The 23,866-nt window shown below is 40.8% G+C and overlaps 1 protein-coding gene across 1 annotated transcript in view; it reads left to right on the forward strand.

Moving 5' to 3' along the window:
- Cd109 (CD109 molecule) overlaps positions 1–23,866 on the forward strand; it is a 112,204-nt gene that overhangs the window by 51,719 nt on the left and 36,619 nt on the right. Inside the window, exons 6-17 of the mRNA XM_051140837.1 lie at positions 3,039–3,078; positions 5,224–5,308; positions 7,052–7,148; positions 7,662–7,803; positions 8,493–8,602; positions 10,825–11,049; positions 12,251–12,352; positions 12,444–12,506; positions 14,272–14,448; positions 16,198–16,350; positions 19,637–19,711; positions 20,179–20,239. Coding sequence (XP_050996794.1) covers positions 3,039–3,078; positions 5,224–5,308; positions 7,052–7,148; positions 7,662–7,803; positions 8,493–8,602; positions 10,825–11,049; positions 12,251–12,352; positions 12,444–12,506; positions 14,272–14,448; positions 16,198–16,350; positions 19,637–19,711; positions 20,179–20,239 — 1,330 coding nt within the window. The remainder of the gene's footprint in view (positions 1–3,038; positions 3,079–5,223; positions 5,309–7,051; positions 7,149–7,661; positions 7,804–8,492; positions 8,603–10,824; positions 11,050–12,250; positions 12,353–12,443; positions 12,507–14,271; positions 14,449–16,197; positions 16,351–19,636; positions 19,712–20,178; positions 20,240–23,866) is intronic.

Raw genomic sequence — 23,866 nt, forward strand, 5'->3', positions numbered from 1 at the left:
ACAGTATTCCATTGTGCACCTGTACCGCATTTTCATTATCCGTTCATCAACTGAAGGCCTTTTAGGCTGGTGTTTCCATTTCCTAGCTATGGCCGAGCGTTTAGATGTGGAATAGTATGCTGAGCTCTTTGAGCATATACCAAGAAGTGATATATTAGATTTAACTTGAGCTTTTTGGAATTCTCCACATTGATTTCCAGAGCGGCTGCCCCAATTTGCAATCCATTAATAGTGAGTGAGGGTCTCCCCTTTTCCACAATTTACAGATTGAATGCAATCCTCAAAGTCTGCATAATATTCTTCACAGAAATGGAAAATAAAGACTTTGTAAAATTCAGGGAACCATAAAAGACCCCAGATAGCCAAAACAATTCTGAGCAAAACAACAATGCTGAATTGATTACCATTCTAGATTTCAGGATACATTGGTTGTTCTTTCAGTTTGCTGATACTATTGTACGGTTGGGACAGAGACCATTGGGCCACATGTTTAGTGTCTGGCCTGTCTGGCCCTTTACACCCCACTCCTGCAACCCCCCTCCCCCCCGCAAAATGTGGATTCCTTTGCTAGGCCATTGACAGACTATTGACAGTACTTAGAATACACATTTTTTTGTGTGTGTGTGATTATTTGTGGCACAAATGGCTACTAATTGTCAAAATTGTTATTAACTTTAATATGCCAGTACTTTCTACCATTTTTCTCTTTGTTGCAAAGCCTCACTGTGTAGCCCAGGCTAGCCTGGAACTCTTTTATAGGCCAGGCTGGTCTGCTTTAAACTTGTGATTCCTCTGTGTCTGCCTCCCCAGTGGTGAGATTTCAGCTGCGTGCCACTACGCTTGGCTCTCTTCTACCATGTTTGAATATATATATATATTTCATAAAAATGTTTTACAAAAGTAACCAAACTCATTGAAAAACTGATCAAGCTTCTTGACTATCCAAACGACAATTCGTTTTTGTTGCAAAAGTCATTTCTGTTTCCCAGATCCTTCGGACAGTGGAATTATTTCTTGATTGGGATTTGTCACTTGTAAACGCCTTGGGAAAAATGCTGTGTGACATTAGGTATGCTGTCAGCACTCAGCTATGGAATGATTTCTTAGTTTATCATCACAGAGGGATAACGACAGGAAAGGCTTGGCTTCTTTTTCTTCAGCTTCCTTTGATGATGGCCTTGATCCCTCGGAAACTGAGAACACAGTTCTTACTTCTTCAAGATAGCCTGGCCCTTTCTAGGAGAAAGCTATTTGGAGGTCTCACAAGAGATACTGTTGGGTAACTGAGGGACCTTGAGGACTGCAGCAACTGGCCTGGGGACAAGAGTGAACTGGTTTACACACGTATACGTGCTCTCATCCACTAGCTGCCTGCTGAGCTAGCCAGCCTCTGTGCTCTAAGGAGGTCAGTTTGCCAAAGAGGAAGGAGCAAAGCTAATGATTACGTTAAACAGGGCGCAGGGCATTGTGGGAGCGAAGGGACATCCCTAAGGGCACGTGGAGGCTCCTGGGAAGAGGATCCGCCCATAAAAACAAATCCAGGGCGTTTAGGAGAACATGGGGCTAAGAGGAGGGCATTGGATCTCCTGGAACTGGAGTTACAGAGGGTTGTGAATCACCATGTGGGTGCTGGGAATCGAATCCGAGTCCTCGGGAAGAACAAGTGTTCTAAATGGTAACCCACCTCCTCTCCCTGCTGTGCTTATTTGTTTTGGCCTCAGTCATAAAGCAACTATTTTGAAGACTAAATTTGTTTATCAGCAAATCAGGCAAAATAGGTAAATTACTGAAGAGAGATTAGTACTCTGGATCCTATTCTTAAAACACTGAGCATCTCTCCACCCCCTACTTAGTATAGTCTTTAAATGATATTAAAACCGGATTTAAACAACTTTATTTCTTTCAGCATCGGCAATTGGGTCTAGAGACTGCTCTGCGTTCGGCATGTGCTCTGCCTCTGATCTGCATCCCAGACCTAGACAATCATTTTGTCAGCATATAGAGATTTGTTTTATAATTTGAAGTAAACTGTAATCTATTCTTTAAAGCTAAGTGATATGAGGCAGGTGTGGTGCCCGTGGGATGCTGAGACAGGAGGAGTGCCACTGGCTTTAGTTTAGCTTATACTATACAATGTGTTCCAGGCCCTCTTGGGCTACACACCAGGAGATCCTGCCTCAAACAAAACAAAACAAAGCAAAACAACCAAAAGACCTTCCAAACCAAACCAAACTAAAGCAACAAACAAACAAACAAACAAAACAAAGCCCCTTAAAATAGACACTTTAGACGAGTTGTGCTTTCTGGGAAAGCTGCTGTTTGATTGCCACAGCTCTGCTTACTCTGACAAACTGATCACATTTAGAGTGCAGGGTCGTTAGTGTAGTTACTTAGCTATTTTTCCAAGGTTTTTGTTATTTAGAATCTGCAGTTAGAATTCTAAGTTAGAAAATGATGTGTTTATTAGGAGACCTGTTTTCTTGCGAGTCTTGGAAAAGGGATTAATGAATGTTGCCTGCTAAAGTAGGGTAGGATGCACTGATTTAAACGCCACAGTGGAGAATAATGCAAGGAACAAGAAGGTGGAATATGCTGGTTCATGATAACGTTGTCTCCTTGGTTATTTATAAACATTTTAATTATGAGTACTTTCAGTTCTTTTCTTTTAAGAAGTCATATTTAAAACAAGCGAAGTCACTTTCTGTTAGTTGTTAGTTTCTGTTAGTGTTGTCATGGCTTCCTAAGCGTGTGAGCGCTTCGGCCTAAGCTTTGTTTAGCAAATGATGAGAATCAGATTAAACGATATGTTTAGATGACGTGTCATTATTTTTGTATGAACAAATTGGGAAGAAAAATTCCATCTCACGAGCTTGATATTGCAGTTGACTAAAAGTAAATGTCCACAGATGAAAATAAATTGTGTCAGTCCTTTAACCATTGTATATGTAATTCAAAATTAATTTTCTAAGTTTTTCTACGCAGATAAGAGGATAAGATAAACTAACTCATAGTTGGTTTTTGTCTTTTCTTCCCAATAGGATCAGCAGTATTATCAATCATTTCAGGTTGCAGAATATGGTAAGAGTTCTTCAATTTATTTTGAGGGAGGAAAAAAAAAAAAACTCCACTTATTACTTTCTATGGAGATGAGAAATTTTCAAGAGACATGCTGTTTAAAATAAAAATGCCAGGCTGGAGAGATGGCTCAGAGGTTAAGAGCACTGCCTGCTCTTCCAGAGGTCCCGAGTCTGATTCCCAGCAACCACATGGTGGCTCACAACCAGATATAAAGATATCTGGGACCTTCTTCTGGCATGCAGGTATATGTGCAGGCAGAACATTGTATACATAGTAAATAAATAAACCTTAAAAAAAATAAAATGAGAATCCAAATGAAGGTTTAAGGTTAGTATTCCTTGTAGGATTAAACGTATATTTTCTTTGCAAATGATCTGAAATTACATTATGAAGAAAAAAGCAGCCAGTATCTAATATTCCACAATGTCATTTTTTCTTATGACAATTTTTCTATTTTTAAGAAGTTTATATACATATATATATATGTATATTTTTTTTTTACTTTATGTGTGTAAATGTTTACCTGTCATGTGTGTCTGTGCACCACATGTGTGCTGTGGCCTATGGAAGGCAGAAAAGGGTGTAAGATCCCCTGGAACTGGAGTTATAGATGGTTGTGAGCTGGAATCAACCCTGGGCCCTCTGGAAAGGCAGTTAGTGCTCTTAATTACTTAGCTACCTCTCCAGTCTTCTGTTTTTATTTATTTGAGACTGGGTCTCTTCATGTAGTGTTGTCTGGAACTTGCTTTGCAGACCAGGCTAGCCTCAGATGTGATATTATCTTCTCACTGTGGCCTCCCAAGTACCTGGCTTCCCTGTACTGTTGTAAAACTCTTTGACTCTTTGAAAACTGAACATTGGAGTTGGGTCATGGCTCAGTGGAGAGCATGGCTAAGGCCCTGGGTCCATTTCCATGTATCAAAACAAAACAAAACAAAACAAAAACAAAACCCAACCCAAAAATGCCGATTTGACACTAGTTACTTTCTAGATTATCTTTCTCTGTCAGCACGGTGGAGACAGGGTACTTAACTCTTGCAGGTGTCACATTGCATTTTTAAGCACACAGATGAAAGCAGTGGATCTGGCTGTTGGTGGTGGACAGAGAGAAGGCAGAGATGAGTAAAGCCTAAGACCTAAGCTCAAAGCCTAAGTAGTGGCTTTGAGCTTATAGATGAGCCCCTTACTTGGATTTACATAACACTTTATGATCACTTTTAATTTAGGCAAAAGGAGTCTGAAACATAGTTTGGTACGGCTTTGTGATTCCAGCTTCTCTGGCTCCCACAGTATTTTCACATCCGTATGTCATGGCCTGGAACAGGGAAGAGTGAAGTATTTTCCTGTAATGGGACTGAAAGTAGTATTTTGGTCGCTGTAGGCCATAGGTATCTGTTATAATTGTTCATCTTTGTCTCTGTAGAATGACAAACACAGACAATACATAAGTGAATGCTGCTGTCATGCATGCAATAAACTTGTGTGTCATCATATATTTCTTTTTTGATTTTTCCAATCAATTAAAATTAGTAAAAGCTACTTTTAGCTTATGCTGGCTGTACTGTTTTGTGCCCCCTTAACTGGAACTGTGTGTGTCACCCAGAGCCCCTCACCATATACAAAGGTACAGTCTTTGACATGTATCTGGTCCCAATAAAGACATGTTATACATGTAAAATTCATACCAGATTTCCAAGACTTAATGCAAGAAAAAGAAAGTTGATTAATAACCAGTTTTAAATTTTGGCTAAATATTAAAGCATTAAGATTTTAGATTAGTTAAGAAAAATATTGCCAAATTGATTTTTACCTGTTGTTTATTTTTTTTAAAAATGTGATCATTAGAAATGAAAAAAAAAAAAAAAAGAAAAATTAAATGTGTGTGACTCACATTTTATTCCCTTTGGTTAACACTCTATATGTAAAGCAAAGAACAAAAACCATGCCATTATTATATAAAGTGACTTAAAGAAGGATTTCTAATTGAGTTATATAAAAGGGCTTTTCGATTTATGTTAATATGTGTGTGGATCCTACTAAATCCAAGTTCAGGAAATACCAATTATCAACTTGTTAGAACAAGTCTTTATTTTTATTGTGGTTCAGCTGAGGATGCCAGTAAACCAGATTCCTTTTCTTCTGCAGTGTTACCCAAGTTTGAAGTCACTTTGCAAACACCGCTGTACTGTTCTTTGAACGCTAAGAACTTAAGTGGTACCCTCACAGCAACGTAAGTTGCCTTTGCCTTTTGGTATGGCTCTAAACTGTTGTAAATCAGCATGGCGAAAAGCTCCGGATCATGCATCAGAATACTAGCGCAAGGTCTTGCTTTTTTAAAAAGACCCTAATGTATAGTCAGCAACTGTCTGCAGTACTTCGTGTAGCACAGGGCAGATGTCTACAAGTCTTTACGTCTGTAACTCTACTTCAAGCAGCTGCTCCTGAGACGTTTCCCACACACTAGCGACTAAGAAGCTTATAGGATGCATTGTTATGTTTGTAAACTGCTATGTGTTTAGGGGCTCAGAACGGGAAAAAAACAACTTAACCACTGAGTCATCTCTCTGTAGCCTCTCTGTTTCACATTTAAACCAAAATTAAAAGAAAATTGCCCTTGAGAATACATTAAATTGTTATTTTAAAGTACCCTGAAGTATCATATGATACAACTATTTAAAATATACTATCCTGGCCTTCTGGTTTTGCCTTTACTTAAATAGTTAACAAGACACAGGCCATGCTATGCACTGAGGACCCCAGTGAGTGGCTCTAATGTCCTGGTTTCCTTCCTGGCCCCCTACTAACTATACTCTTTCTATTTGGAAGGATGGTATATTTGAAGGTGGATTTTTTTTTTCCTTCCTCTTAATTTGGAAAATTCTAAATTTGCTTTGGAGTCAGCCCAGAGGAGAGGTTATTTCTGTGTCTAATTAACAGATTCAGGAAACATCAGCTCACCATTACAATCGTAAAATGCAAAGCAAAAGTGGCTTTAAGGGTTGGCCCAGCCTTTGGAATAGAGAAGGGAGGAACTCAGGCCACGCATTTAAAAAAGACTTGCTGGAGGTAGAATGACAGACTGAAGATCGCCTTTCTTTTACATGGAAAAAAAATGTTGCCATTATGAGAGGATATAACGAAGGGAATAAGACTGAAACTGTGAACTGGTACAGAATGCGGTTTGATGCAAGAGGTTTGATGCGAGGGTTAGAAATGATTATTTAAAGTTTCTTTTCGAAAAAACAAACTCAATTTCTTTTTTCTTTCTTTCTTTTTTTTTTTTTTTGGTAGCTATATGGGCACTTGATACTCCATAGTCTGAGATCTGATAATCTCTCCTGCAGAATCCTGGGACGTGCGACAATTGGCTGCAGTGACTATAACTTCGATCAACATTTATACATTTTTAAAGGCTGTGAAGTCTGTAGACACGCACGCGATGCCCAGTCTAGGTTTCTAGCGTGGAGAGATTTTCAAGGTCTTTTGGAGCTCACTTAATTCTTTCAATTTCTCGGGGAGCTCACTGTCCCTTAATTCTTTCAATTCCTTGGCGGAGGGCACTGACAGGTGGCCTTTGAACTGATTTTAGACGCTCTGATTCAGGCTTTCATTTGGAGACCTTATCTGAAGAATCACTATTTGTTAAGAACATTCTTCTTTCTTAGTGTTTTTGTTGTTTTATGTTTTCTTCAGATAGATTGTTGAGAAGTAGCCCAAGCTGACCTTAAGTTTTTTTTGTCTCAGCCTCCCTCCCATCTGCTGGGATAGCAGTGCTGATATGACTGGCTTGTGCCTTTTAAAAAATTATTATTATTGTTTTTTATTTAATTGTAGTGGAGGTGAGCTTTTAATGTAGTTCCATTCTGTTGAATTCCTAGTGTATGCTTATTGGAAATGATATTTTTTGTTGTGTTCCTCTGAGTTCCATTGAGTTGAAAATATAATAATTCAACATTTTAAAAATTGTTTTCAGGTATACATACGGGAAGCCAGTAAGGGGACACGTAACACTTACATTTTTACCTTTATCCTTTTGGGGAGAGAAGAAAAATATCACAAAACACTTTGAGGTAACCTTTGCAGACGTTTTATAATCTACAAGGGGACCTTTTAAGTCTTGGTTGAAAAAATAATTATAGGACCTGGTTGGGTGTCTTGGCACACACCTATTATTTTAGCCCCTGAGGAGGTAAAGGGAAGAGGATCAGTAGTTCAAGACCAGCCTCTGCTATCTAGCAAACCTGAAGCCAGCAGTGCTTTTGTGAGACTCTGTCTCAACAGAAATTAATTATAGAAATGACAGGAGAATGTAGTACTTATTGAGAGTTTATACCCATTTATTCATAATGTGATATAGATAGCATAAAAATTATGACTCAGGTCACAGTGTGGAACATTTATTTTTTTTCTAAAAATAAAGTTTTGTACAGAATTACTAAAATGAGACTATAAAAAAATTAAGAACATTCTAGCATAGATGAGTGAATGAAGTGGGCCAGAACTGTCAAATATGAGTTAGAGTCTTGTTTCTAGAATTCATATTCTTAAAGTGAAAATAAAATGGAATTTTTAAAACAAAACAGATAAATGGATCCACAAACTTCTCTTTCGATGCTAAAGAGATGAAAAGGGTGATGGATTTCTCGGATGTGCTTTCTGAACACGTGGGTCCATTCGTCCCTGGGCCCATAGAGATCATAGCCACCGTGACAGAATCCCTTACAGGTTTGTAGCCTTCATGAAGGTAAAATCCTTTCCTGTCTGTTACCTGCTTACTGCGCCAGCACGCTCAGGAGAGGGGATTCTCTGCTTCTTTGGGGGAGGTGGCTTAATGTTGAAAACTTGTACAGTGTTTCATTAAAGAAAGAAAGAAGAAAGAAAGAAAGAAAGAAAGAAAAAAAAAGAAACTCACTTTTTGGGAAACCTGTACTTCAACTCCATATCATAATAGTAGCTGCTGCACCCCCCCCACCCCCATTTCAGCTCTGTTTTCCCAGCCTCAAAAGAGCACAGGAGGCCTGCGTTTCTGTGCACTGGCTTCCTCTTCTTTCTTTTCTCCTTCATCACTTGCTCTTTGTGGTCTCTCCTGCTTCCTAGACAGTTTACTCTTTTAATAAGAAAAGTGAAAATAGAAGTTAGTTGCTTAGAGCCTTCTCTTACTGTCTCAAAAGATTGAGTTAGTTAACCCAGCAAACAAAACCTCTTCTGTCTGTGCCGTCTTCTCCTGGCGTACAAACCAGGGAGAAGGGCGCGCTGAAACTCCGTTTCTCTTGGCATTGGATTGTAGTCAATAACGGAAGTGGGCTTGTGTGCCCTGTTATCTTCAGCCGCTTCAGCCGCAAGAAGCTCAGGTGCACACAAGCCATTGGTGAAACACTCCATTAACAATCTAAATGATGCAATCCCCAATACAGGTATCTCCAGAAACGCAAGTACCAATGTGTTTTTCAAGCAACATGATTACATCATTGAGTTTTTTGATTATGCTACCGTCTTGAAGCCCTCTCTCAACTTTACAGCGACTGTAAGTTGGGGTATTTATTGCTAGCCCATAAGCATGCGACAGTGGGAAATCACGTGCTCAGTGTCTTTAAGTTAAGAAGGGTTACTTTTCTTCTTTAGAAATATGAATGCGGAGGACTGCTTCCAAATGACCTTTGTCTCATGTATTTTTTAAAAGGGGTTTCTAAAAATAGCCAAGTTCCTCCGCCCCCAAAATTTGCTTAGCTAGCAGTTCATTTGCTATAGATTACAACACTAAAGCTTTTATTAATGCAGAAATGACAGTCAAAGTTTTCAGTTTTATGTTAATCAATGCAATGTTAAAAATCACCGTCAAGGATGTTCCCCCTTACAGAGAGAAAATGTTGAGTTAATACTTAGCATTTGAGTAAACTGGAAAAAGAATAAACGTCTAGGAAACATGCACAATGTTGTGTTTCTTTATGATATTTTCATATGTATGCCATTTGCTCATTGTTCATATTTATGTGCCATCCCTCAACTTGAGTGAATTTTGACAGTGTGCAGAGTATGGTGCTTGGACAAGCTTATTACTTTCAAATAGCCTTAGTTAACGTGGAGCAGGGCAGATATTAATCCCCTAAACTACTTCCCATAGTGGGATAGGTATGGAATCCCTGCCCCAATCCCATACCGTCTGTTTCTAATAATTTCTATCAAGGTACCTCCCATCCATAATCCCAAATACTTGTTAATGCTCTTTGTTGGGGCCAAATCTCCATCTGTGCCGGCCATGTGCTTCTTCCTGCCTAACCCACGGCACCAGCCCCTTCTTCCTGCTCTTCTTCCTCTGGTCTCTTTCCTTCCCAAGATTCTCTCTGTCCCCCAAAGCCTGGGAACCTTAGCCACACCTATCCTATTTGTCCTGCTCAGCTGTAATGCCCTTTATTGGTCAAATAGGAAGTCTCGTAGGCAAAGTTAAATAGCAACATTGGGGTATAGAGATAGCAAGCATTATTTAGCATCAAAGTATATCAGGCCAACTTCCAACATGTGTGTGTGTGTGTGTGCGCGCGCGCGCGTGCGTGCGTGCGCACACACATACAGGTGGGAGGGATGCCATGAAAGCAGTGTCTGAGGAGGATGGTGGAGGCCCATGAGAAGAGGGCCCCAGCAGTGAGGTGTGAGATGAGGAGTGGAGATGAAAGGCAGGGAATTATGGGTCACTAGTTGGGAGGTGGTTGTGGGGAGTCAGTGGACAAATTGGAATTGCCATTCTTTCAGAATTATGGTGGCTAGTAAAAACAGGACCCGTGCAGTGGTTGCTTTGATATTAATGTGGTGAATTTGAGGTGATTGAGTATCAGGTAGAGAGTTCCTCAAGTGGAGCAATGGAATATGAGCTCCAGGGTCAGGTGAGGGTGGGAATTTTTAGTTTGGGGTACAATCACAAATAATGTTGAAGCTTAACTAGCTGAGTGTTGGACGTTTTGAAGAAGGAAAAAAAACCAGAAACCAATGGGGACACAGAGTGTTACCAAACATGGGGTCACAGCTAGTGACCCAGTATGCCATGTTTGGCCACTTGTCCTCAGTAAGCTGATTAAAGCAGTCAAATTAGTGGTGAAAAACAAACAAACAAACAGAAAGGTGATTTATTCAATGTGGCCACCGTGGGAAGGAGTACAATGAGATCCAGTGACCCTATCCTTCCAGGTCCATCGCTGGAGTCATAAAGTGAAGGCTTAAGTAGAGGCCACTGCCACTCATATCTAAACAGTCACAAGGCGAGGCCAGACAAGGTTCCACCAACGGATGGCCCATCACTGTCTCTCCTATCTAGCAAGCTGGAATTCCGGGAGACAAGTCTCCCCTCTGGCTGGTGCAAGGCCTTTCTCTTCTCCCAGCATGAGATTCCTGGGGGGGGGGGGGCAGTTCTAACGATTTGTGTTCCACATTTTAATAGTCTCATAGCCAAAGTGCAGGGTACAAGAGGGTATTTAGAAGATCTTCACCCCTGCTAGGCCAATTACAATAGGACAAAAAAGAGGGCTATGATGCAAAGAGCTGTGTCATGCAAGGATGCCAGGTGGCTAAGGGAGCAGTGATCACGGCATCAGATGCCTCCTGGAGAAGGGTTCCTCAGTGTGGACTGGGGTGCTACCAGTGGCTGCCAGAAGTTCAGCATTCTGAGAACGGTACAGACAGAAACTACGTTCAACCGGGCTCAACCCTTTTGCTTTTCCTATCACCTGTCTTAGAATATCTTGTTTTAACCATTAGGTGAAGGTCAGCCGCTCTGATGGCGGTCAGCTGACTCACAAAGAGAGAAGAAACAAGTTAGTCGTCACGGTGCGCCAGCGGAAAAATACCAACATCTGGAACAGGTGGTACAGAGGGAACCAGGAGATGGATGATGTCCACATCATAAATTATACCGTCCCCCACAGTGGGATCTTTAAGATTGAATTCCCGATCCTGTACAATTCCAGCGAGCTACAACTGAAGGTGCAGTGTGGTTTCACGTCACAGCAGGGTGTTATTGTTGGGATTTTTTTTTTTTTTTGTAGGAGACACCCCCTTGGAGTTCAGAAAGCACAGGATATGGACATGTGTTCGATTTACACATAGGGGAAGTGTTAGAGGTCATTGACCACAGCAGCGAAGGTCCACTTTGGATGCTTCCTTGTAATTTCATTTTAAGGACCACAGAAAAATATAGCAACACGAAGATTTGGTGAAGTGTCTCAAACCCTCATCTTTGATTTTCAGTTATTTCAAATCACCTTCCCTGATCTTTCTCTTCCAGCATGGCCTGTCTGGGAATGCCCCATGATTCCTGTAACCTTTCTTCTGGTATGGGCACTACTAAAGTCAGAGCCCTAAGTGGTTAGGGAACAGCACTGGTGGGAGCTCTTTCCTTTGTGCTGTGCTGTTTTGAGATAGAGTCTCATTACACATTCCAGCCTGGTCTGGAGCCCACTGTGTAGTCTGGATCCTCCTGCCTTTGGCTAATGAATGCTGGGATTGCAGGTGTGTCCCCACTATCCCTGACTGATTCCATCCCCTGCCCCCAGGCAGAGTTTCTATGTGTAGCCTTGACTTGCTGTGTAGACCAGGCTGGCCTCGAACTCGCAGAGATCTGCCTGCCTCTGCCTCCCAACCGTCTGGCTTGATTTTTTTAAAAGTTTTTTTGAGACAAGGTTTCTCTGTGAAACAGCTCTAGGTGACCTGGAACTTGCTTTATGGACCAGGGTAGCCTCAGATTCACAGAGATTCTCCTGCTTCTGCCTCCTGAGTGCTACACCACGCTTGCTCTGGCTGATTTTTTTGACTCTTGATGTTGGTGGGTGAGGCAGAGTGTGATGTTTCTTGCTTCTGTCTGAACTTTGTGTGGGAAGAAAGAGAGGACCCATTTCACGTTTAATTCCACCTTCTACTAGCGTTTCTTAAAGACATTGATGCTGACGTCAGTGAGGGCTGTGCTTTCTTCTTCTGGGCTAGTCAAAGACCCTTTTCCTATGTCTTAAAGCTGTCAAATTCTTCATAGTGTGACCTATAAAATGACGAGGAGCCGATGTCTGCTGGATGTGTTTCTGCAGGAATGCAAGAATGAAAGAATCTGGCTTTCTACAATTACTCAACAGTTAGCATTTCTTCTCAAGTTAACGGAGAGTAAGCATTTATAGCTTTGTTTCTTTTGTTGCAGGCTTCTTTTCTTGATAGCATAGGTAATATGGCAGTTCATGGCATGTTCACCTCCCCTAGTAGGACTTACATCCAGCTTAAAACCAAAGATGACCATGTAAAGGTAATGCTTGTGACTCCCTTGAGAATTGCAACGTGACTTGATATTCTTATCATTGGGGTGTATGTGTACATATTAATTCCTTTTTTTCTAGGTGGGATCACCTTTTGAACTGACCATTAGTAGCAACAAGCAACTCAAGGAGTTAAGCTATATGGTAATCTTTTTATTTTAAGGTTTTATTTATCACTATGTGTGTGTGTGCATATGTGTAATGTGTATTGTGGATGCAGTCATGTGTGTCACGGCATGTATGCAGAGGCCAGAAAGGACTTTTGAGAGTCGGTTATTTTCTTCAACCATGGATTCCAAGGGTTAAACTTAGGCCATGAGGCTTGTGTGGCAAGCACCTTCACCTGCCTTGCAGGCTAGTAATTTCTCAGAGTTTAAGTTTATGATCTGTTCTAGAACCATCTTAAGTGATACTTGCCTTATGTCGTCACCAGACTTACTAACATGTAATAAACCAGTCTGCTCTTTTCACTGTGTAATCAGTTTTCTTTCTTCAACTATATTTATATTTTCATTTAAAATAGATAATTAAATTTTGCACCAAGAAGAAAGTGTAAATTTCTAGTATACAGACAGTATGGATCCATTGATGAAAACTGAGAAATATAAGAAAGAAAATAGGGGCTGGAGAGATGGCTCAGCGGTTAAGAGCACTGACTGCTCCTCCAGAGGTCCCGAGTTCAATTCCCAGTAACCACATGGTGGCTCACAGGCTTCTATAATGTGATCTGATGCCCTCTTCTGGCCTGCAGGTGTACATGCAGGCAGAACACTGTATACATAATAATAAATAAATAAATCTTACAAAAAAAAAAAAAAGAAAGAAAATAGAACTTGCCATCAATGGCTTGCCAACGAGAGCTCTGTATTTCTTTCCATTAAATAGTAGGTTTAGAAATGGCCAATGCAAATGCTTTCTAGAAATGGCACTGATCTGACATACCACACTCAGTGCTGGCTCCGTTAAGAGTGTGTACTGTTAAGAGTGTGTACTGTCTTACAAAAGAGCTGAGGTCAGTACGGAGCACACCTGTTGGGCAGCTCACAGCCACCTATAGCTTCAAGTCCAGGGGATTTGAGCCATCTGACTTCTGTGGGCACCTGTAGTTATATGCACAAACCTTCGTACAGAAGAGGATGTAGACACACAATTAAAGAAATACAAACTCTTAATGTGATATAGTAACATGAAAACTTCACTTGTCTCAGTAGATGCAGGAAACATTTGTATGTTAAAAAATATTCAATGATGTTTTATTGGTGAGATTTACTCAAATTGACAATGGACAATAATAATAAAAATGATTGCTGACACTTAGACATGAGATGGTCAGTGTATGAGGGCCTACATAGACCAGTTAACTTAATTTAGACATTATACATTGTATACATGCACTGAAATGTTACAATGGATTACATAAATATGTACAGATATTATGTATCAATTGAAAATTAAAAGTGAATAAAAAAGAAATAAAAACTGGGAATTAAAAATAACATTTGTAAAGGATGACATGAATATATTACTGCAATATAGTGTTTAATGCCATTTTATTTTTCAATGTACATAGTTTTTTTGTTTTGTTCAACTACCATTTATTTTTCATTGATTCGTCGTTTTAATGTCATTTTATTTTTCAATGTACATAGATTTTTTTTTTTGTTTTGTTCAACTACCATTTATTTTTTATTGATTCATTGCTGGTCTTAATCACAATATCTATTTTTGAAATTTAATTCCTTTTTAAAATCTATCACATAGATTTTTTTTGCATGTACAAAGTTTGGGAAGATAATTTAAGAATTTATATGTATCCTTAAAATTATTCCAAATATAACTTCAGTTGAGATATGACAATCTTCAGCAAATAATTAACCCTTATTTTATTTTATTTTATTTTAATTTTTAGGTAGTATCAAAGGGACAGTTGGTGGCTGTAGGCAAACAAAATTCAAGAATTTTCTTTTTAACACCAGAAGCTTCCTGGGCTCCCAAGGCCTGCATAATTGTGTATTATGTTGCCGATGATGGGGAAATTATAAATGATGTTCTTAAAGTCCCCGTTCAGCTGGTTTTTAAAAATAAGGTAAGAATTCAGGTGATGATGCTTAAAACTTCATTCTAGTGACAGCTGATAAATGTAATATTCTTTACTGAAGAATTGTTTATCCACCTTGCCCAGACACTTGCATTCCTCCCTGTACTAAGCAGATAGATATTTCATATGAAGCTCTACAGTTATTATCTGTCAGGTGTGACTTAGCCTGGCCTTAAGGCTTTAACTCAAAATCATCCAAGGCATGTCAGTATCTTTTTTTTTTTTTTTTTTTTTTTAATATTTGAGTCAATATTGCTCTGGCCTGGAATTCTAGTGGTGACACAGACTGGGTGTGGTGTTGACTGCGGTGTGACAGTGAGTTGGGTGTAGGGAATGGCAGGACCGTTGGAGGTGTGTGGATCTACGCTGTCATCTGGAAGCTAACAGGAGAAAGTTTCAGTGATCACAGTGCCTTGCTCTCTGGGGTGTGTGTGGAGCCTCGTCTTCAGTGCATCAGTACCAGGGTATTCCCTTAGCTTGCACAGGAGAGCACCTCAGCCTGGCTCTGAAGATCTTACATCTTACGGATGGCAGAATGAGGCGCTGTTCTCATTAAACACCGCTGCCTTGATCTTCCCAAGAATGTGTTTCAATGTTGTGATTTGTAGAGTAAAGCTCTCTTAATATTTCCTTTAAAAATTGTTAAAATGTCGAGTTTGTTTTCTTTTACTTAAAATGATTTATTTTAATTATTTTTTGTATGATAGACAAATGTGCTAATACTGAGCTGCACCCCAGCCCCGAGCAACCCCAATTTCCTCTAAGTATAATACAAACTTTTATTCTTTATCTTGTGAAAAGTTTTTAGAGAAGTAGCGATATATTTTCTTAGTGTCAGTAAAAAAATTCACTTTATAACGATCACCCACAACAAGTGAATTTTAGAAAGGAGTTATGGAGCCATAAAGAAGGAGCCCCACCTCTAGGGACCCCATATGAATCTGTGAACAGAGTGGAAGGTTACCAACACTGGGGAAGCCGAGTATATGAAAGGGCGTCTACATGTAATATTTTTGGACAAATGAAATAGAAAATTTCAATTTTATTAAAACACACTTTCTGTGATTTTTGTGTAATGATGATAAAAAAAGACTGAAGTGAAAGAGTAGTTAGGGAACGCACACGGGAGGAAGCCAGCCAGTAGTTCAGCCACTTAGAGGGAGCATCTTTGGCTGTGCAGTGTAACCAGGGGTGCAGCTTGCTCTTGGATCGAGCTGGATGACATGGATGTCTTCGGCAGGAACTTCCTCCCACAACAGAGTCATGGTCTTTATGAAGTATTAGTTGGACCAGGCTTTGTGGAACATACAGACGGATGAAGTTCAGTACAGGAGAATTTGACTATTCCCTTTCTGCGAAGAACCTTTTTTTCACTCACACCCCAGGCAGTTCTGTGAGAAATGTCACACCCCGAGAGTCCTCATTATGTTTCCTACTGGGTCACTAAGGTCGCTGACCTGTTGGGACCTACAGCAGTTTTCCTCTTTCCGTGTCTCCATTTAGCGGGTGGCCTTCCCCAGGTATTTTAGATACTATTGTAATTTGGATATACCAGCTGAGGACTGAGGGATGGAAACTGGAGAAAGGTGGAGGGTGATTGGGAGATTTGTCATTAGAGGACAGTTGTATGTGGTTTTGGAGTTATCCCTGGGCCGAGGCAGAGGTAGAATCCGGAGGTCTTGATCCATCGATCTGAAGAAAATGAAGTAAGTTAATCTTGCCTTCTCCTTTTTGAAGATAAAGCTATTTTGGAGTAAACCTAAAGCCAGGCCATCCGAGAAGGTGTCTCTCAGGATCTCTGTAACACAGCCTGAATCCGTAGTTGGGATTGTAGCTGTTGACAAAAGTGTGACCTTGATGAATGCCTCAAACGATATCACAATGGAAAACGTGAGTTTAACTTTTTATTTTGTGAAAATGTGTGTTAGTCACTATTGCATCACCTTAAATATTTAAAGGAAATTCATCAGTCCCTTTCGATAATAACAGATCGTAACAGGAAAGCCTTCAAAGAAGAAAGTATCTGCGTTCTAGTGTAGGCTGGGCAGAGGCACATGTGTGTGTGCCTCTATGTTAGTATAGGGCATGTGTATGTGTTTAAAGCTTACTTTTTTGGATACCTATTATATTCTGATACCTATTATAACATTTTGGATCTTAATTTTTGTTCTTATTATTAATTATATGTATTACTAATACTTCCTTGTATCCCTTATGTATATTTACTGTGCTTACTTTACAATTTTTAATTTGTTTTAATATTAATTAAATTTTCTCTAGTTCTAGGATTTGATGATCAGTATGTTTTCTGAGCACTTTTGAACACTGTGTGTCGTGTGTGTGTGTGTATTTGTGTGTGTGTGTGTGTGTGTGTGTGTGCGTGTGTGTGTGTGTGTGTGTGTGTAGTCTTAGAGATTTAACCTAGGACATTGTACCATGCTAGGCAAGCCCTGTTCCACTGAGATGCATGCTGTGGTTAGTTGTTGTTGTTATTATTATTATTATTATTATTATTATTATTATTATTATTATTATTGTTATTTGGCTTTTTCAAAGCAGAGTTACTCTGTATGTTCTTGATTGTTCCCAAACTAGCTCTGTAGACCAGGCTAGCCTCGAACTCACAGAGATCCACCTGCCCCTGCCTCCCAAGGGCTGGGATTAAAGGCGTGCTCCAGCACTGCTGGCTTTATTATTGCTATTTGAGACAGATTCTTAGTGTACGACACAGACTGCTCTCAAACTCCTGCCTCAGCTTCCCGCAGTGTGTGTGGACAACCGGGAGCTTTGGGTGGTTCAGTCCGATGGAGAGTGCCTTTCTAGGTAATGTGGTCAGTGTGAACCTCTTCCCGGCAACTCAGCTGGTTTCTGTTTCTTCCGGGCAGCTTTGATGATCCGCCTCTTCCAGGCATCTTGGCTAGTCTCTGAGTCTTCTAAGTGTCTCAGCTAGTCTCCTTACTGCTTATATCAGTGGTTCTCAACCTGTGGGCTGTGACCCCTTTGGGGGTCGATCAACCCTTTCACAGGGGTAGCATATCAGATATCCTGCCTATTATGTATTTATATTACAATTCATAACAGTAGCAAAATTACAGTTATGAAGTGTTAAGAAAAATAATTCTAAGGTTGGGGGGGTCACCACATGATGAAGAACTGTATGTATTAATGAGTTGCAGCATTAGGAAGGTTGGGAACCACTGGCTTATATGTACTTGGGGAAGGGAGGGGGCTAGTGAATCTGATCAGCTTCAGGGACTTTCTGAAGCTTCTGGGTTGCTTACTTCCTGAGCGTAACAAATCCTGTGCTAGATGGGAGATCTCTCCCTCCAGCCCCGCCTCCGTCCCTGCCCTCCCAGAACATTCCACTGTGCCTTAAAGAGCTCCCCTACAAGATGAGGGTTTATGTCAAAGGAAGTTCATGTGAGTCGGCGACTCCGCAGGCTCTGAAGCTTTCTGTCCCTTTATGCTTGGCTTGGTTGTTGGTGCTTGGGCTGATGACACTTGCTAGCTTGCTGAGCATAACGTGTTGTTGGTTTGTTCCCTTGGTGGTTTTCTCTCCCAATGTCTGTTCCAGTGTTGCACGTGCTTAGTGTCTGAATAGCGAGGTTGTTGTCAGCCCAGCAGAATGCAGCAGCAATGTGGTTGTGGGTGTTTGCTTTAAAGAAAGATTGATTTTTATTGTCTCTAATTCCATGTATGGGTGTATGTGTCTGTGTGGATATGTACCATATGTGTACGTGAGTGAGAAGGGTAGAAGAGAGATGCCCTGGCGCTCTTACAGGTGGGTGTGAACCATTGATGCAAGTGCTGGGAACTGAACTCGGGTTGTCTGTAAGAGCAGACACTGAGCTGTCCCTCCACCTCTGAGGAAGTCTTTTATTAACGTCTTCATGCTTTTTAATCGGGCCATTGTCTTAACGGCAATAAGATAGACGTATCGGACATTTCCTAAGAGTGCATAGTACTTGTGGTTCCCCCCACCAGGTAAAATGCACACAAAATTGTCCCTATTAGCACGAGGACACAGAAGTTTCCTGTTGCTTCTCACAGAGACTCCATAATATTAAGCAATTCCTACTCCGCAGGCCCTGTTTCTAGCCTCTGTTAGCCTCTACTGTCTTTTTAGAGCTTGCCTATCCTAGATGGTTTATGTAAATGGAATCCCTTCATCTTTGACTGTTTGCTTGGCTTCGTTCACTCAGCTGAGTGTTTTCACTCATCAGTATGATGTTTTCATGACTTTTTCGTGCTGTAGTGCGTCCCATCAGAATGCTGGTTCATTGTATGGCTAGTATTCTAGTATTCGTTGTATGGCTAGTGTGCCATGTTTTGTCTGTTCCTCTAACCTTTTGGCTGGCGTGAGTGCTGCTGCGTATAGGAATACCCCTTAGCCTTTGTTTTCAGCTCTTTCGAGTCTAACCTAGGTGTAGACTTGCAGGGTCTGATTCTGACTCTATGTCTACCCTTTTGAGAAAAAGAGAAATTTTTATCAATCCGTTAAGCCTCTTTCACCCATTCTTTCTAGCAATGTCCTCAAAAGCATTGCTAAAGCGATGCATGCAAATATATAATTATTAAAAAATTCTTCTTTTTTTTCTTTTTTTCCCCCCTGGTTTTTTGAGACAGGGTATCTCTCTGTGTAGCCTTAACTGCCATGGACTTGCATTGTAGACCAGGCTGGCCTCGAACTCTCAGCGATACGCCTGCCTCTGCCTCCCAAGTGCTGGGGTTAAAGGCGTGCGCCACCTGGTGCAATTCTAATGCTTTGATCACCAACAAGGCTAAGTGCTTTTTTGCATATTAATCACATACTATTTTGTGAATTTTCTTAAGTATCAACCCCTTCACTTTAGCCTGTTTGTCTCTGCTAAAAGTATGGATACATTTTAATGCTGAACCCTATTTTAGCCACCGACATTTCAGTTTTTTTTTTTTTTTCAGGAAAACCTCATGTCAATATTTATAAAAAATTCCATATTACTGAGCAGAGTAAACAGGATTTTAAATAAGAAGTGTAATTGTGCTTGATTGAATGATCATTCATATCCTCATGGTACCTTGAATTGTGTCATTTTCTAGTTCTGTAAACATGAGGGCGGTATCACTTCTAAGAAATGAGTGGGGGCAGGATAGATGGATGAGAATCAACCCAGTCTGTGTTCTGTCTTCTGTGCAGGTAGTCCATGAGCTGGAATTGTATAACACAGGGTATTATCTAGGCATGTTCATGAACTCCTTCGCTGTCTTTCAGGTAGGTACAGTTGGCCAAATAAACTGAGAAGATATTATTGTCTTTTGATTTTATAAAGACTTTCATAATTAATTATCCTAACAAAGAGTAACCTCTATTGGGGGTGTGACTGAAGTTCACTGTCCCATAAATCTAATCTGACTGGAGAAATAAATCCTTTCGGTTTTAAAAGAAAATGGAAAAATTCACCGATTCACTGTTAGACTAGTGGAATTGTCATTAAACACACTTTTGTATTATTATGTTTGACTTTGAGAAGTGTGTTTGTATGAATGTGCGTGAGAAAAGAAAGGAGGAGGAGGGAAAGACACATATGCACACGTGGGGTGTGTGTGTCTGTGTGTGTGTGTGTGCTTAAGTCCCCAAATGGGTGTGTTTGGGACTTTTATGATTAAAGAACATTTAAACTTTGATTTTTATTTCATTTTAGTTAAATATTTTAATTATATATATATTTTTTCCTCTAGGAATGTGGTCTCTGGGTACTGACAGACGCAAACCTTGCAAAAGATAACATCGATGGTATTTGTAAGTAAAACCTGACAACATTCTTTTCGTTGTTGTTCTTGTTTAAAGACAGGGTTTCTCTGGGTAGCCTTGGCTGGCTTGGAACTCACTCTACAGACCAGGGTGGCCTTAAACTCACAGCGATCCGGCTGCCTCTGCCTCCTGGAGCTCTGGGATCACACACGTGTGCCCCCAGGCCAGGCTGCTCCTGACAACGTTCTTAATGGGACAGGTGCTTTCTGGTTCAACATGACTGCCATGTGCCAAAGCGTTTGGACTTTATGAACTTTGGAAGCACGTGTGAGGATGACAAGGAATGTCATCTGGGCTCCTGACTACGTCTTTGAAACGGATGCTTTCCATGTGCCTTCCGTAGTTTATTAAAGTGGGGTTATAGTTTAGGTGTTGCACCATCCTTCCATTCTAATTTGTGTTGTGAATTGTGCGGTTGTTTTGGCATTGGTTGAAAGGATCAAGCTTATGATGCTTTTGTATTCTCTACCTTTTGTTATCTTGAAGGACTACGATGCTTTATCGTCTCTGGGTATTAAAATCGCCAATGTATTTTAGTTTCATCTTCATATTCTCTGTCCTACACAACTTCCCAAATCTGTGTCCCGCCTTCACTCACAACTTTTTCTGTCGCTCCTCTACAAGAACAGTCTTGCTTGATGCCCACTGCAGTACGCAGTTTATTGTCAGCAATGTGGCTGTGTCCATGTGTTTCACATTGGTGGGATCACAAATTACAGTTTAAAAAATGATTTCTGTACTGAACGTTTATAGACTTTTTCTTATTCTTGCACAGAACAATAACTATTTACATAATGTTATATTTTACTATTATACTATATTTATTACATTGGGTGTCAGAAGTAGCACAGAGGTGGCTTAAATGTATACGGGAATGCACGGGAATGCATCTGAAGGACTACACTGCCTTGTACATAGGACTTGAGCACTTAGGTTGTGGCATCCAGCCGGGATGCCAGGGGACAACTGTACCTACTGTGTCCTTGGCTGAGAAGCTTCTACTTTTTCACCACAAGAGAAGCCTTATACTCTCCGTAGCAGATATGTCTCCAGATGGCTACCCAGGTGATGGGCATTGATTTTTCCTCTTCTGTCTCAGAATAAGCAGCTACGTAGGGAGTGAGATGTTCTTGGCCATTTTTAGACCGTGTGGAGACAAGATCCTACCTACAGTTTGAAGCTCAAAACTGTCAACTGTCACTCTTTTGAATTATCATGGACATCATCAACTTCTCTTACGTCTAGGATTCCAAGTCCCAATGTTGTCACCCTGGAGGACTTGAAGGTCCGTCTAACTTGTATTATCATTCGATCATCACTATGCTGGTGTCAACTCAGCTTGTTTGTCTTGCTCCCGTTTCTGAGCTCTCAGGCCTTACAAATGGCTCTCATCCACCATGTACCAAATCAAGTTTTAAATCTCTACCCTTACAGTCTTGTGTTCCCTTTCTTTGACAAATAGTTAATATGATTTCACTCTTTTTCTTGTATGAAATCATTCTTTCCTTATATGCCTAATTAAAAAAAGAAATTCATGCTAGCACTTCTCCTTAAAATCCCTCTCTTTCTCTGAAAAGTAGCATAGTGTTTAACGAAGGAGTTTGTTGTCATACACTGCTGGCTTTGATTCAGGAACTATGATCGTAGGGCTGAAGTGATGGCTCAGGACTTCAGAACACTGGCTGCCTTTTAAGAGGACCTGAGTTTGATTCCCAGCACCCACAAGGTGGCTCACAACTACCTGTAACTACAGTTTTAGGGGATCCAGTGTCCTTTTCTGGTCTCAACATGTACCATATGCACACGGTGTACAGACATATATACTGGCAAAAAAACCATACGTACACATAAAAAAAAAATGTGACCCAGGGCAAATAGTTCAAACCTTTTAAGCCTCAAGTTTCTCCCTTCCACACAGAGTTAACATTATGTGTTTTGCAGGATTATTCGGACATTAGACATAAAATCATGCTTTATCCTGTATCGAACGTAGTGGATTGTTTAAGAAATTCAGGGTTCTTCACCCATGCTTGGCAATTTCTCATTTATCTCATCTCTTAGATTCGGAACATTTATTCACTCTTCGGTAGACAGTGATGAAATTAAGTGTGCACCTAGCATATTAGAGGCAATGGGGTCTGCTTTGGGCTAAGGGGCAGACTGAGACACCAGATGGCTGTGCCAGGGCCGTGTGGGGAGGGACAGCATGTTACAGGGCCGTGTGGGGAGGGACAGCATGTTACAGGGCCATGTGGGGAGGGACAGCATGTTACAGGGCCATGTGAGGAGGGACAGCATGTTACAGGGCCATGTGGGGAGGGACAGCATGTTACAGGGCCATGTGAGGAGGGACAGCATGTTACAGGGCCATGTGGGGAGGGACAGCATATTACAGGGCCATGTGGGGAGGGACAGCATGTTACAGGGCCATGTGAGGAGGGACAGCATGTTACAGGGCCATGTGGGGAGGGACAGCAAGTTACAGGGCCATGTGGGGAGGGACAGCATGTTACAGGGCCATGTGGGGAGGGATAGCATGTTACAGGAGACTGAAGTACGCCCAGGCACAGAGCAGAGTTGCCTCTTAACTAATTAAAAAAATTTTAAGTTTTTTTGGCTTTCTTTCTTAAAAATTAAAAATTGAAATTATAATTTCCCCTTTCCTTTCCTTTATCCAAGCCCTCCCATACATCTCTCCTTGTTCTCTTTAAAATTAATGACTTCTTTTTCATTATATATGTGTGTGTGTGTGGGTGATACATATGCATGTGTGTATTCCTAAATACATAAATACAACCTTCTCAGTCTTTATACTTTATTTTTATTTTATGTATATTGGTATTTTGTTTGCATGTGTGAGGGTGTTAGATCTCCTGGAACAGGAGTTATAGACAGTTGTGAGCTGCCGTGTGGGTGCTGGGAATTGAATGTGGGACCTCTGGAAGAGCAGCCAGAGCTCTTAACTGCTGAGCCATCAGTCCAGCCCCCTTCTGAGTCTTTATAATGTTACTTGTATGTATATGTTTTCAGGGCTGACCATTTGGTACTGGATAACCAAACTGGTGTGCTCTAACGTGGGCAAGACTATCTCTCCTGCTCTCAGAGTTTCTTAGTTGCCCGTAGTTCTTTGTGTAGGATCGATGCCTCCTGGGCTTCCCCCGTCCACCTTACCATATTCTTGCTGTCCTTGTCCAGCTAATGTTGATGCGGTTGTATTGGTGAGAGTACGGGCATAACTTCTGCCATTCCTAGAAGACACAGCCTCACTCCCTGTTCCTCTGGCTCTTACAATCTTTCCACAGTCTCCTTTCTGGAGTGTTCCTTGAATCTTAGGCACAAGAGTTGTGTCGTAGATGTGTCAGTTGGGGCTGGACTCCACAACTTTGCATTTTGATTGGTGGTTTTCGGTAATGGTCTCTGTCTACTGCAAAGGGAAATTTCCTTGACGAGGGATGAGGACTGCACTTGCCTGTGTATATAAGGACAAATGCTTAGAATATAGTTAAGGATTATGCTGGCTTAGTACATGGGGTAGTTGTAGGTTCTCCTTCAAGATCCATGACCTCGCTCTAGCCTTGAGTAGCTGGCTAGGTTGCCAGCACCAGGCACAATTCT

This window comes from Acomys russatus, chromosome 32, assembly GCF_903995435.1.
Source record: "Acomys russatus chromosome 32, mAcoRus1.1, whole genome shotgun sequence".
Taxonomy (NCBI): Eukaryota; Metazoa; Chordata; class Mammalia; order Rodentia; family Muridae; genus Acomys; species Acomys russatus.